We start from the raw sequence: 16,231 nt of genomic DNA, 5'->3' as shown, positions 1-16,231 counted from the left end.
TGTCCACTTGAGTGGACAGCATGCGGTTGGTTTAAACTGAAGATATACTGTATTAAATATAAGACAATAATCAAACAGATAAAGTATGTGAATTTAACAAACTAATCAATGCAATTATATCAAATAATGTGAAAACTATAAAATATATACAAAAAATATAAATACAAAATATTGCAATGGCTTCATACAACTTCATACAAGTTGCACTTCGCGTATCTATGATATCAGAACATGAGGACGTGATTCCATCAGAATTTTCTACAGCCTGTCAAGGTACAACTGTGGAAACCACTCAGATGCTCCCTCCAGTGCACCAGAGTATGGAGATTTACCCTTATTAGCTGATAATTCTGATTATGTTCAAGATGGACATGCACATTTCTATCATAGCCCTCCTCTGAGAAAACCTAGCGATACGTTTTTTCAATCTCATCTGAAATTATCAGTGTTGGGGGTAACGCATTACAAGTAACATGCATAACCCATTCAGATTACTTTTTTGATGTTACAAGTAAAGTAATGTGTTACAAGTAACATGCATTACCTAATCAGATTACTTTTTGATCTAACAAGTAATTAACTACAAGTAATGTGCATTACCTAATCAGATTACTTTTTGATGTAAAGAGTAAAGAAACGCATTACAAGTAACATGCATTACGTAATCAGATTACTTTTTGATGTTATGAGTAAAAAAACGCATTACAATAACGCACATTACATAATCAGATTACTTTTTGATGTTATGAGAAAGGAAACGCATTACAAGTAACATGCATTATGTAATCAGATTACTTTTTGATGTTATGAGTAAAGAAACGCATTAAAAGTAACATGCATTACTCAATCAGATTACTTTTTGATGTTATTAGTAAAAAAACGCATTACAATAACATGCATTATAAAATCAGATTACTTTTTGATTTAACAAGTAAAGTAATGCATTACAAGTGTCATACATTATGTAATCACATGACTTTTTTCGATGTCAATGAAAATTACATTCTAATAATACAAATACATTTATTTACAGTAGAAAAAGTCAATGCATATTAAGTTTTTAAGTTTTACATTTCAAAAACAATATTCACATTATAATTATGAATTGTAGCTCGAAAAAATCGAAACACAAAGGCTTGCCACTTGGTTGCAATTTATAGGATGATGCACCAGGGTCCAATGAAGAGATTGATGTGCAACTTTGCCATAAAAAACCCGTGCAAATTCAAGAAAATGCTTTTTTAATAGCTGTCCACTGTAGTGACCACTATGCGTGAAAGGGTTAATAAATAAATAATAATATTGACGCACATGCTTTTCTGTCTCATTATTGCAACATCTCTCTCTAATAACTGCATAAAGCCGAGCCGAGGACACACTTTAAGGCCGGTTATGAATGTAATTTGATACTTATGACTGATCATGCCCAAACGCGTGTTCAGCGCGTTCAGTCTGTGTTCAAAGTCGGTGTTTAAAATATGCTGCGATGAAAACAGTCAGAGAATGTGTCAGCTAGTCGTGTGTCCCCAGCATTAGTCTGCTATCAGTGGCTCAAACCTCCGTTACTAACTCTAAAATGACGTTTTGGAATTAGCAACGGAGGCATTGGATTAGATGCGTAAGAAATTAGTCCTACATACAAGAGCGTTTTAATAACAAAAACTTTACAAACGTCTTGAAATACATAATCTGAACAATGTTTCGAGGTATGGTAACTGTAGTTTAAGCGGAATAATTGACTTCAGGCCGTTGAATTATTAGAAAAATAATGCACACCCGAGGTGTAACGGCCACTCCGCTTCGCGTCGTGACCGCATTACCACCTCGGGTGTGCATTATTTTTCTAATAATTCAACGGCCTGTCGTCAATTATTCCTTACATATATATATATATATATATATATATATACACATTTTTTTAATGAAGAAATAGTAACCTGTATGTGTTCAATCTCTCAAACCTAGCATAATGTCGTTTTAAACATGGAATTTTACAATGTTTCTGGTCTACAATCTGATCTGTCAGATGATGCTCGAAAGAAGAAAAGTTTTCGTCTTGAATGCAGCGGAGAACGTTTGTCATGTAATTCCTCTGAATTACGAAGCAAGATCGTCCGACAACATTTATTTAGTAACAACGTTTAAGGTTTGTTTGCGGTGAGTGGAAATTAAAATACACATTTAGTGTTTCTAATTCTCGTTTTGCTCTGTGTTTTCAGGTAACGTTACCAAAGAAAAAAGAAGAGCCCAGGAAAACGATGAAAATTTGACAGACATCTATGCGGAAACGACACATGGTATGTGCATTTTAATTATTTTATACATTAGAATTAATCCCATATAAATCATACTGGATTAAATTTGTGTCGATTTCTGATGGTTTTGAGTCGAAAGGAATGAAGATTCAGAGTTAACATTAACCATACTTAACCCTCTGGGGTCTGGGCTGTTTTTGGGGCCCTTGAGATGTTCTGACATGCCCTGACATTTGTGCTTTTTTCAGTTGCTTATAAACATATTAATGGCAAAGGTGTAAATTCACTCTATATAGCACAAACAGGGCTACCATAATATGTGAGCCACGTGTATGTACATGTTTTCATTTTTGAGAGAATAATGTTTATGCATGGTTTTTGAAAAAACTAAAGTTTCTGAAATAAGGCCACAAAACACATAGTAAATATGTGTCAATAAGACTTTTGACTAATGGATGTCCTCGCCTAGAGTTTTTTCTTCAAAATGATGTGAAAATCATCCTGCCTAATCATTCACATAAAACGATACATTGATTTAAGTTTTGTGAAACACTTCTAGTTTGGAAAGCCAATATGCGGATGGGGCGTAAACGATCATGCATATTTAGTAGTTCACACCTGATGTGCTGAAGGGCCGCTGTGCCTTGGTGAAACGGTGTTTGTAGGCTACGTGAAGAGCTCTTTTCCAAAACGCCATAAACCTAAAAAGCTGCCTCAAAGATCCACCAAAAGTAATGATTATGAATATGTAAAATATTGCAATAAGACATTTGAATTGTTTATTAACTTCTGGCAAAGATGAAGTTGACGATAGGCTATTGACTCGCGATCTTCGCAGTAGGCTAGTGAACGCACTGGAGAAATGCACATTTATTAGGCTACATAGTTTTTTGTTTTGGATGGTTTTGTTTAGAACCAGCTTTCTGTAAAGGCGAGTAGGCTACGGTCTGGTTAATGATGATCTCCAGTTCAAGCACCTTATGTTGTGATTGCTAGCCTATATTTACTTTTATGTATTAAATCCAGGAAATTTGTTAATGAAAAAATTATTAAAATTAAGATACAATTAATACAAAACGAAATTCGTTTTAAAGAAAGGATTTGTACTGTCTGTTTTGAGGTCTCTGTGAAAGTTTGAAAGTCTTTTAGTGCAGCTTTCAGAGCGCTCGCGTCCATAATGGAGAACTGTCACGAACTGTCAGCGTGCCATACTCAAAACGCGATGAACTATCAGTAAGTCTGATGAAGAAACTGTGTTTTTATGGCATTGATCGGGGGGCGTATGCTATGCATACTAGATCACCTAAACTAGGGATGCACCGATCCGATACTCAGTATCGGTATCGGCTCCGATACTGCCATTTTTGGCGGATCGGGTATCGGTCAGACAAGGCCGATCCAAATCCGATATTGTGCGTATACTATTCTGTGTTATTGTTATATTGTTAAGCCCCACAAAAGGCACACAAACATTATAAAGCACCATACATTTTCGTACACAATATTATAAGTGTTCTGAAGCCATTATATAGTATAATATGAGATATAAATTAATATTTAAGTCATTAAATTCAAGATCACGTAAACGTTTCCCTCAGCTGCGGCTGCAAACATTCTTCATTCAGCATTCAAACAGCGCGTCGCGTTCGGTTACGACAGTTAACACGATGAAACTCTCTCCAAGATGATTCAATGTTACTATTATTATACTTGATCTGTAGATAAAGGTCTATGGTTTCGCATAAAACAACTTTATCTTGCTGGACTTTATTGCTGTACCTTAATCATGTTACTTTCTACCGGGTGTCTGTTAGATCACAACACTGGAGTAAAGTCAGGTACTATTTGTTCTTCACGCGCACAGAAACTGAAATTTAAAACTGTTAAAAGAAAATGCTGAATAGACTATTGCATAGATAGATACTGTATAATACACTACGCATCAATATGTATTTTCTTTGTGCTTTAAACTTTTCAATGCGGACTTGACGCGCTGCGCGCTGTGACTCATGTTGCTTCAAGCGCATCATTCTGCGCTCGGGTTGGAGCCTTTCATATCATAATACAGTGACGCAATGAAAGATTATCAATAGCCGTTCTTGTTCTGTCCTATCTATTATGTTGCTACCTCATTAAACAGCTGTGCTATACATTTAAAAAATGTCTCAATTTTATAGTAGGATATAAAATAATTGCTATTTTTGCTATATTGCTATTAATTGCTAAGTTTTACCAGATTTAGTGTTACACTTATTGTCTCTAATTTGTTCCCCACTAAACATTTTTTTTTTCACAAAATGTTTAGATTTTATACAATTATTGTGCACTCGTGATTTTTCTAGACTAAATTTTACTGAATTATCCACTAATCTAGTTTATAATAGCATTTATGTCAGATTATGATCATATATTTTTTGTTGTTGTTGTTGTTTTTCTTTTTTTCAGTTCTTATTATCAGTTCAACACAGAGTTATAGAAATTCTACTTGATTAAAAAAAAACCTGCGCTGGTATCGGTACGGATCGGTATCGGCCGATACTCAGAATTTTTGGTATCGGATCGGATCGGTTCTGAAAAAATGGTATCGTTGCATTCCTAACCTAAACTATTTACCATGTGAATAGCGCCGGGGGCGGGGCGGCCGCAGCTGATTATAGAGATAATGAGGCAGAAGGAAAAACGGTACCTCTCCTTGCTTTTCAAACGGATTACATGAGTTGAAAACATTTGTTTTTTATATAAATTACTTCATTTAAAAGAAGAGATTTCAAGCTTCATAAAGACATATCTCACGTGTCTGTGTGAGAAGTATTCGCTGAGTTACAGTTCATTTTCGGACGCGTTTCAGAATGGACTACACTGACAGAGAGTTTTTTTTTTATTTGGCGAAAAGCACCACACTTTGTTTTTATTGTGAGTATACACAAAAATAATACACATTTAACAGAATAGATTGATGTATGAAACTTGTTTGTAAAATCAAAGTCAAAAGAGTATTTCGGGTCTCAATTCAACTGATAAGGAAAAAAGCGAGCAGATCACGCCGGCGTGATTGCCGACTTCAGAGGGTTAAACATTAATAACTGTCAAATTAGATTAGATTAGATCATCTAAGGAAACAGCAGGATGTTAAATGCAGTCATTGCGAATATTTAAATTTAAAAAACACATTTAGTGTTTCTAATTAAGTTGGCTTAGAAAAGCCAACTTAGGGCCTGTTCACATATCGCGTCTTTTGCGCGCTCAAGTTCGTTATTTCAAATGTAGGCGCGCGGTATGCGCGCTCATAATGGAAGCGGCGCTCGTTTTTTCCAAGCGCGTCCGCACCGCATCGAGATAAAAACATCTCAACTTTTCAGAATGCCGCAAGTGCACCGTAGGTCACGTGACAAGAACCACGCTTAGCAACGACAGACGCCTCCGGAGCGCAACCGCCCTAGCGCTTTGGAAAAAGGAGAACGCGGCGCGCCTAGCGTTTTCTACGCGTTTTTAGGCGCGATATGTGAACGGCGCCTTACTGATATTGTACTTAAACTTATTATTAGTGGTGCTTTTCAAAGCAACACTATTGTTATTGCTCATACTTATTAGTGGTGCTTGACAAAGTCAAGGCATCACTAGTGTTATTGCTCATACTTATTAGTGGTGCTTGCCAAAGGCAAGGCATCACTAGTGTTCTCTTGCATACTTATTATTAGTGGTGCTTTTCAAAGCAACACTATTGTTATTGCTCATACTTATTATTAGTGGTGCTTGCTGAAAGCAAGGCATCACTATTGTTATTGCTCATACTTATTAATGGTGCTTGCTGAAAGCAAGGCATCATTAGTGTTCTCTTGCATACTTATTATTAGTGGTGCTTTTTTTGAAAGCATCACTATTGTTATTGCTCATACTTATTAGTGGTGCTTGCTGAAAGCAAGGCATCACTAGTGTTCTCTTGCATACTTATTAGTGGTGCTTGCTGAAAGCAAGGCATCACTAGTGTTCTCTTGCATACTTATTATTAGTGGTGCTTTTTTGAAAGCATCACTATTGTTATTGCTCATACTTATTAGTGGTGCTTTTTAAAAGCATCACTATTGTTATTGCTCATACTTATTAGCCCTCTGGGCGCCACGGTCGAGTTTACTCGACAAGATGCGGCACTGAATAAAACGGCCGATTTTGTCAAATAGGGTTTCAAATTTCGTTCAACCTCCCCTCCACTAGTTGGCAGACATGTCATACTTCATCCCCGACTCAAAAAAAAGTCATGCTTCTATACAAAATCTTCGAGCTAGAGCGCATTGAATCAGTGCGAACAAAAGCGGAGCTAGTGTGCGAGTGAGCCATTTTATCAGAGCAATATTGTCAACATCAGCGAGTATTTGCATTAGATTATTATTATTATTATTATCTAATGGCATCAATAAAGCTTACCCGCAATGAAGTGTTGTGTCTTCTATTCGCGGACCCTGATTCTGAAGGGGAATAACGTTATCTGCCTTCAGAAAATGACGGTGATTCTGAAAGTGAAAGTATAGCCCTACACCAAGCACAAACGGTGAATCCTTTGCCCAATATAATGTTAGATGGTCCTTTGCCCAATGTCAGTGGTGGGAACAATGTTTCCCGGGGTTGGAGTGTTCATCGCGAAGTTAGCAGGCGTGTTAGTGTTGTGGGGAACGAGGCGGCCGCGGGAGATTTTTACCGCGCTAGCCGTGACCGCGTGCCTCTCCGCAATCGCGGCGACAGTACTGTATTGTGGTGGAGACTTTGTCTAATGCCACTGGGTATGTTAGACGAGGTCGAAGTATTCATAGGGCAGTTAGGGGGCAACGTGGAGGCAGGGTGGGGAGTCGCAATGACAATGACAGTAGTCCGAGCTGTGCACATTCGGCGCGCGCGCGAGGCAGATCTGGCCGCGCCCGCGCGCGCTGCTGCTCGTAGCAGGACAAGAGGCGATGTGACACGGGGCAGAGGGGCTATTATGCATAGTCTATCGCAAGACCACACCATGAAACACTACAAGAAATGTCACCTGGATGAATAGGGAGTCATTATCTCTACAGCAAAAGCCCTGCAACAATTGTTTTTGTCTGCCATTTATTACACTGTTGATTTACTATCTATTTCCCTGACCATTTAGTAGTGTACAATATGTGTTCTTTTTTGTGTGTTCATGTCCTTGTGATGTGTGCGTCTTTGTCAGCTAAAAAAACAAACAAACAACCAAATAAACATCAACAAAAACCATAAAAATTCTATAATCCAAGATGGCCGCCACCATATGACGTCATAATATGCAAATTAGATGGGAAAATGTAATCCCTACATAAACTTTGGGTCATCCTTAATATTTCTCTAATTTACAGAAAGTCTCTATCTTTTATCACTTTTAAGATATAGCCTTTTGAAATTAAGATGTCAAAATCGAACGTTTTAGGAAAAAACCTCTGGCGCCTAAAGGGTTAGTGGTGCTTGCTGAAAGCAAGGCATCACTAGTGTTCTCTTGCATACTTATTATTAGTGGTGCTTTTCAAAGCAACACTATTGTTATTGCTCATACTTATATTCCACACAAAGTTTGACGCGTAATGCGCCCCGCACCGTTTGTCACAGACCCCTGAGTGAGGTGTCAAATCGACCGGCTCATTGAGGAGAGGTGTGCTATGACTTTTCTAAGTGATCGGGTGTACGATGTTCGCACAGCGGACGAAAAAGCGGCCAAAAAAGTCCCATTGACTTAACATTGGGCATTCTAAAAATATTCAAATCCAAACCGACGTTTTCACACACACAGACTCCAAAGGGCCTGACACCCCTGCGTCTCTCCCTCTCTCTCTCCCTCAGAGGATTTATATTATCAAGCAGCCAATAAGTAATGGCCTAAAATCTTCATAGCCACACCCTAGCAACCAGTTTCAGCACCCTAGCAACCACTAAGAGCTCCCTAGCAACCACCCTAAACCAAAAAAAAAATTTTTTTACATTTTTTTGTATTTTTTAACGCAATATTACACTCGTGGCCTTGCGATATTGCTCCATGCTTGTGCCTATTCGGCCATAGGCACGAGGCCGCAGGCCGAGTGCCGTACTGAAGGCACTCGTTATTAAAGATTTTAATAACTCTATAAAAACTCCATAGTAACCATCTTTGACAACTACCAACCACCTAGTAACACCATAGCAACTAAAAAAAATACCTTAGCAACCATCCTGAACACCGTAGCAACGTCTAGAAACGCTCTAGTAACCACCAAAAATACCGTAGCAACCACCCAGAACACCCTAGCAACTGTCTAGCAACCCCCCAGAACACCTAGCAACTGCCTAGCAACCACCCAGAACACCCTAGCAACTGCCTAGCAACGCCCTAGCATCCACCCAAAATACCATAGCAACTGCCTAGCAACACCATAGCAACCACCCAGAACACCCTAGCAACCACCTAGCAACCAACCAGAACACTTTAGAAACTGCTTAGCAACACCATAGCAACCGCCCAGAACACCCTAGCAACTGCCTAGCAACCACCAAGAATACCATAGCAACTGCCTAGCAACCACCCAGAATACCCTAGCAACCACCTAGCAACACCATAGCAACCACCCAGAACACCCTAGCAACCACCTAGCAACGCCCTAGCAACTGCCTAGCAACCACCCAGAACACCCTAGCAACTGCCTAGCAACGCCCTAGCAACCACCCAGAACACCCTAGCAACCGCCTAGCAACCACCCAGAACACCCTAACAACTGCCTAGCAACGCCCTAGCAACCACCCAGAATACCCTATCAACCGCCTAGTAACACCATAGCAACCACCCAGAACACCCTAGCAACTGCCTAGCAACGCCCTAGCAACCACCCAGAACACCCTAGCAACCGCCTAGCAACCACCCAGAACACCCTGGCAACCGCCTAGCAACGCCCTAGCAACCACCCAGAACACCCTAGCAATGCCTGGCTGTAACAGGGTCATTTAGGAAAGGAGTGGGACAAAAAACAACCACCTAGCAACGCCTTAGCAACCACCCAGAACACCCTAGCAACCGCCTAGCAACCACCCAGAACACCCTAGCAACCGCCTAGCAACCACCCAGAACACCCTAGCAACGCCCTAGCAACCACCCAGAACACCCTAGCAACTGCCTAGCAATGCCCTAGCAACCACCCAGAATACCCTAGCAACTGCCTAGCAACCACCCAGAACACCCTAGCAACCACCTGAACAACACGAATAAGCCATATCTCAGCAGCAGAACATCGTACAGACATGTTTGTTGGCTCGTATGCAATCATGTACCACACTCTAGCAACCGAGTGGCGAGTTTTGCCACTGCAAGCACCATTTCACATTTTCTTCAGGAAATGTACATTCTAGTTAATGGTGCTTGCTGAAAGCAAGGCATCATTAGTGTTCTCTTGCATACTTATTATTATTCTTCTACTTCTTATTATTCCGGACAAAAGTTTGGCGCGTAACTCGCCCCGCACCGTTTGTCACAGACCCCTGAGTGAGGTGTCAAATCGACCGGCTCATTGAGGAGAGGTGTGCTATGACTTTTATAAGCGATCGGGGGGGCGGTGTTCGCCCCAGGGGTGAAAAAGCGTCCCAAAAAGTCCCAATGACTTAACATTGGGACGAACTTTGAGCACTCGTAGCTCGGAGCGAGGATTTCGGAGAAAAGTGTGATTTGCCACATTTGAAGAGGCTGACAGGCTCTGTAAGAACATACCTCACAATGGGGTAAAAGTTGCACCCCTGGGGGGCAGGAGCGTCCCAAAGTTTCCCATTGACTTACAATGGTGTAGGACGGCCCATGAAATGGGCCGTCCTACACATTGCATTGGGATTTTGTATTGAACGTAGCTCTGGATCACAGTGTCAGAAAGACAAGGGGGCGGGCTCATTTTACTCAGACGACCAGTCAGTCTCTAAGGATCATTGTGAAGCTATCAAGCCACGCCCTAGCAACCATTTAGAGCACCTTAGCAACAAGTCCCATAGACTTCCATTGAAAGAGATCACAGGGATATCTCTGGACTGAATTGTCATAGAAACATGGGGGTGGTCTCATTTGACTCGGGGCAGCAAACAGCCAATCATGAATCACCTCAACACTTCCTATCCCCTCCCTAGCAACCATTGTCGAGCAGCTTAGCAACCAAAACCATAGAGGGATATCTTCCATTCTAAATGCCACAGAGGCATGGGAGTTGGTTTAAATCATTCATACTGACAAGCAGCCTTTGGAGTTTTATGATTGGCAGCTGCCAAGCCACTCCCTAGCAACCAAACAGAGCACCCTAGCAACCATTTTGCAAGACCTATATCTCTGCATCAGAACATCATAAAGAGATGGGGTTAAGACAAGTTTGACTCAGGGCAGCACACAGCCATTCATGAGACACCACAACACTTGCTAGCCCCGCCATAGCAACCATTGTCGAGCACCTTAGCAACCAAAATCCATAGAGGATATCTTTCATTCTGAATGTCACAGAGGAATGGGAGTTGGTTTATATCATTCACACTGACAAGCAGCCTATGGAGTTTCATGATTGGCAGCTGCCAAGCCACTCCCTAGCAACCAAAAAGAGTACCCTAGCAACCATTTTGCAAGACCTATTTCTCTGCATCAGAACATCGTATAGAGATGGGGGTTGGCTCTTTTGACTCATGCTAGCAAAGAGGAATTCCAACATGTTACACATGCTAGCTGTGAATAGCTACATGCTAATAGCGATTAGGTAAGTGCTAAATCATGCCAAGAAAATGCTAAGAACTCCAATAGTAATCATCTGTGACAACTACCAACAACTTAGTAACACCTTAGCAACCGCCCTGAACACCCTAGCAACTGCCTAGCAACCACCCAAAATACCCTACCAACCACCTAGCAACACCATAGCAACCACACTGAACACCCTAGCAACTGCCTAGCAATGCCATAGCAACCACCCAGAATACCCTAGCAACCGCCTAGCAACACCATAGCAACCACCCAGAACACCCTAGCAACCACCTAGCAACGGCCTAGCAACTGCCTAGCAACCACCCAGAACACCCTAGAAACTGCCTAGCAACGCCCTAGCAACCACCCAGAATACCCTAGCAACCGCCTAGCAACCACCCAGAACACCCTAGCAACTGCCTAGCAACGCCCTAGCAACCACCCAGAATACCCTAGCAACCGCCTAGCAAAACACCATAGCAACCGCCTAGCAACACCATAGCAACCACCCAGAACACCCTAGCAACTGCCTAGTAACGCCCTAGCAACCACCAAGAATACCCTAGCAACCGCCTAGCAACCACCCAGAATACCCTAGCAACTGCCTAGCAACGCCCTAGCAACCACCCAGAATACCCTAGCAACCACCCAGCACACCCTAGCAACTGCCTAGCAACGCCCTAGCAACCACCCAGAATACCCTAGCAACTGCCTAGCAACGCCCTAGCAACCACCCAGAACACCCTAGCAACTGCCTAGCAACACCCTAGCAACCACCCAGAATACCCTAGCAACCGCCTAGCAACCACCAGAACACCCTAGCAACTGCCTAGCAACGCCCTAGCAACCACCCAGAACACCCTAGCAACGCCCTAGCAACCACCCAGAACACCCTAGCAACCGCCTAGCAACCACCCAGAATACCCTAGCAACTGCCTAGCAACACCCTAGCAACCACCCAGAATACCCTAGCAACTGCCTAGCAACCACCCAGAACACCCTAGCAACTGCCTAGCAACCACCCAGAACACCCTAGCAACCACCTGAACAACACAAATAAGCCATATCTCAGCAGCAGAACATCGTACAGACATGTTTGTTGGCTCGTATGCAATCATGTACCACACTCTAGCAACCGAGTGGCGAGTTTTGCCACTGCAAGCACCATTTCACATTTTCTTCAGGAAATGTACATTCTAGTTATTATTATTATTCTGGACAAAGTTTGGCGCGAAACTCGCCCCGCACCGTTTGTCACAGACCCCTGAGTGAGGTGTCAAATCGACCGGCTCATTGAGGAGAGGTGTGCTATGACTTTTCTAAGCGATCGGGTGTACGATGTTCGCACAGCGGACGAAAAAGCGGCCAAAAAAGTCCCATTGACTTTACATTGGGAGTTCTAAAAATATTTGAATCCCAACTGCCATTTTCACACACACAGACTCCAAAGGGCCTGACACCCCTGCGTCTCTCCCTCTCTGTCTCCCTCAGAGGATTTATATTATCAAGCAACCAATAAGTAATGGCCTAAAATCTTCATAGCCACACCCTAGCAACCAGTTTCAGCACCCTAGCAACCACTAAGAGCTCCCTAGCAACCACCCTAAACCAATAAATAATTAAAAAAAAATTTTTTTACATTTTTTAAAGCAATATCACACTCGTAGCCTTGTGATATTGCTCCATGCTTGTGCATATTCGGCCAAAGGCACGAGGCCTGTACTGACGGCACTCGTTATTAAAGATTTATAAATACTCCATAGTAACCATCTTTGACAACTACCAACCACCTAGTAACACCATAGCAACTACCAAACTTAATAACTACCTTAGCAACCACCCTGAACACCCTAGCAACATCTAGAAACGCTCTAGTAACCACCAAAAATACCAGAGCAACCACCCAGAACAACCTAGCAACTGCCTAGCAACCACCCAGAACACCTAGCAACCACCTAGAACACCCTAGCAACTGCCTAGCAACGCCCTAGCATCCACCCAGAATACCATAGCAACTGCCTAGAAACACCCTAGCAACCACCTAGCAACGCCCTAGCAACCACCGAGAATACCCTAGCAACCGCCTAGCAACCACCCAGAACACCTTAGCAACTGCATAGCAACACCATAGCAACCACCCAAAATACCCTAGCAACTGCCTAGCAACACCCTAGCAACCAACCAGAATACCCTAGCAACCGCCTAGCAACACCATAGCAACCACTCAGAATACCCTAGCAACGCCCCAGCAACCACCCAGAATACCCTAGCAACCGCCTAGCAACACCATAGCAACACCCTAGCAACGCCCTAGCAACCACCCAGAATACCCTAGCAACCGCCTAGCAACACCATAGCAACCACCCATAACACCATAGCAACCGCCTAGCAACGCCCTAGCAACCACACAGAACACCCTAGCACCACCCTAGCAACCACCTGAACAACATGAATAAGCCATATCTCAGCACCAGAACATCGTACAGACATGTTTGTTGGCTTGTATGCAATCATGTACCACACTCTAGCAACCGAGTGGCGTTTTTGCCACTGCAAGCACCACTTCACATTTTCTTCAGGAAATGTACATTCTAGTTCTTCTTATTATTCTGGACAAAGTTTGGCGCGTAACTCGCCCCGCACCGTTTGTCACAGACCCACGAATGAGGCGTCAAATAGTGCGGATTATTCGGGAATGGTGTGCTATGACTTTTATAAGCGATCGGGGGTGCGGTGTTCGCCCCAGGGGCGAAAAAGCGGCCGAAAAATCCCATTGACTTAACATTGCGCCAAACTTTGACCACTCGTAGCTCTGAGCGAGGATTTCGGAGAAACGTGTGATTTGCCACATTTGAAGAGGCTGACAGGCTCTGTAAGAACATACCTTACGATGGGGTAAAAGTTGCACCCCTGGGGGGCAGGAGCGTCCCAAAGTTTCCCATTGACTTACAATGGTGTAGTCCTACACTCCATTTCATGGGCCGTCCTACACATTGCATAGGGATTTTGTATTGAACGTAGCTCTGGATCACAGTGTCAGAGAGACAAGGGGGCGGGCTCATTTTACTCAGACGACCAATCAGTCTCTCGGGATCATTGTGAAGCTATCAAGCCACGCCCTAGCAACCATTTAGAGCACCTTAGCTACAAGTCCCATAGACTTCCATTGAAAGAGATCAAAGGGATATCTCTGGACTGAATTGTCATAGAAACATGGGGGTGGTTTCAGTTGACTCGGGGCAGCAAACAGCCAATCATGAATCACCTCAACACTTCCTAGCCCCTCCCTAGCAACCATTGTCGAGCACCTTATCAACCAAAATCCAAAGAGGGATATCTTCCATTCTGAATGTCACAGAGGCATGGGAGTTGGTTTATATCATTCATAGTGACAAGAAGCCTTTGCAGTTTCATCATTGGCAGCTGCCAAGCAACTCCATAGCAACCAAACAGAATACCCTAGCAACCGCCTAGCAACACATAGCAACCACCCATAACACCATAGCAACCGCCTAGCAACGCCCTAGCAACCACACAGAACACCCTAGCACCACCCTAGCAACCACCTGAACAACATGAATAAGCCATATCTCAGCACCAGAACATCGTACAGACATGTTTGTTGGCTTGTATGCAATCATGTACCACACTCTAGCAACCGAGTGGCGTTTTTGCCACTGCAAGCACCACTTCACATTTTCTTCAGGAAATGTACATTCTAGTTCTTCTTATTATTCTGGACAAAGTTTGGCGCGTAACTCGCCCCGCACCGTTTGTCACAGACCCACGAATGAGGCGTCAAATAGTGCGGATTATTCGGGAATGGTGTGCTATGACTTTTATAAGCGATCGGGGGTGCGGTGTTCGCCCCAGGGGCGAAAAAGCGGCCGAAAAATCCCATTGACTTAACATTGCGCCAAACTTTGACCACTCGTAGCTCTGAGCGAGGATTTCGGAGAAACGTGTGATTTGCCACATTTGAAGAGGCTGACAGGCTCTGTAAGAACATACCTTACGATGGGGTAAAAGTTGCACCCCTGGGGGGCAGGAGCGTCCCAAAGTTTCCCATTGACTTACAATGGTGTAGTCCTACACTCCATTTCATGGGCCGTCCTACACATTGCATAGGGATTTTGTATTGAACGTAGCTCTGGATCACAGTGTCAGAGAGACAAGGGGGCGGGCTCATTTTACTCAGACGACCAATCAGTCTCTCGGGATCATTGTGAAGCTATCAAGCCACGCCCTAGCAACCATTTAGAGCACCTTAGCTACAAGTCCCATAGACTTCCATTGAAAGAGATCAAAGGGATATCTCTGGACTGAATTGTCATAGAAACATGGGGGTGGTTTCAGTTGACTCGGGGCAGCAAACAGCCAATCATGAATCACCTCAACACTTCCTAGCCCCTCCCTAGCAACCATTGTCGAGCACCTTATCAACCAAAATCCAAAGAGGGATATCTTCCATTCTGAATGTCACAGAGGCATGGGAGTTGGTTTATATCATTCATAGTGACAAGAAGCCTTTGCAGTTTCATCATTGGCAGCTGCCAAGCAACTCCATAGCAACCAAACAGAGTACCCTAGCAACCATTTTACAAGACCTATATCTCTGCATCAGAACATCATAAAGAGATGGGGTTAAGACAAGTTTGACTCATGGCAGCAAACAGCCATTCATGAGACACCACAACACTTGCTACCCCCGCCCTAGCAACCATTGTCAAGCACCTTAGCAACCAAAATCCATAGAGGGATATCTTTCATTCTGAATGTCACAGAGGAATGGGAGTTGGTTTATATCATTCATACTGACAAGCAGCCTTTAGAGTTTCATGATTGGCAGCTGCCAAGCCACTCCCTAGCAACCAAACAAAGTACCTTAGCAACCATTTTGCAAGACCTATTTCTCTGCATCAGAACATCGTATAGAGATGGGGGTTGGCTCTTTTGACTCATGCTAACAAAGAGGAATTCCAACATGCTACACATGCTAGCTGTGAATAGCTACATGCTAATAGCGATTAGGTAAGTGCTAAATCATGCCAAGAAAATGCTAAGAACTCCAATAGTAATCATCTGTGACAACTACCAACCACTTAGTAACACCATAGTAACCACCCATAATACCTTAGCAACTGCCCTGAACACCCTAGCAACTCCCTAGCAACGACCCAAAATACCCTAGCAACACCATAGCAACCACCCAGAACACCCTAGCAACTGCCTAGCAATGCCCTAGCAACCACCC

The 16,231-nt window shown here is 43.1% G+C and overlaps 1 protein-coding gene across 1 annotated transcript in view; it reads left to right on the top strand.

Moving 5' to 3' along the window:
- LOC307144780 (uncharacterized protein) overlaps window positions 1-16,231 on the top strand; it is a gene marked incomplete at its 5' end in the record, with an annotated part of 70,569 nt that overhangs the window by 11,704 nt on the left and 42,634 nt on the right. Inside the window, one exon of the mRNA XM_079847341.1 lies at window positions 2,220-2,297. Within this exon, the coding sequence (XP_079703467.1) occupies window positions 2,220-2,223 (4 nt within the window). The 3' untranslated portion in view covers window positions 2,224-2,297. The remainder of the gene's footprint in view (window positions 1-2,219; window positions 2,298-16,231) is intronic.

Source organism: Squalius cephalus (genome assembly GCF_949319135.1).
Source record: "Squalius cephalus genome assembly, chromosome: 17".
NCBI classification, from domain to species: domain Eukaryota; kingdom Metazoa; phylum Chordata; class Actinopteri; order Cypriniformes; family Leuciscidae; genus Squalius; species Squalius cephalus.
The sequence above is the reverse complement of the archived record's forward strand: the minus strand, read 5'-3'. Positions and strand labels throughout refer to the sequence as shown.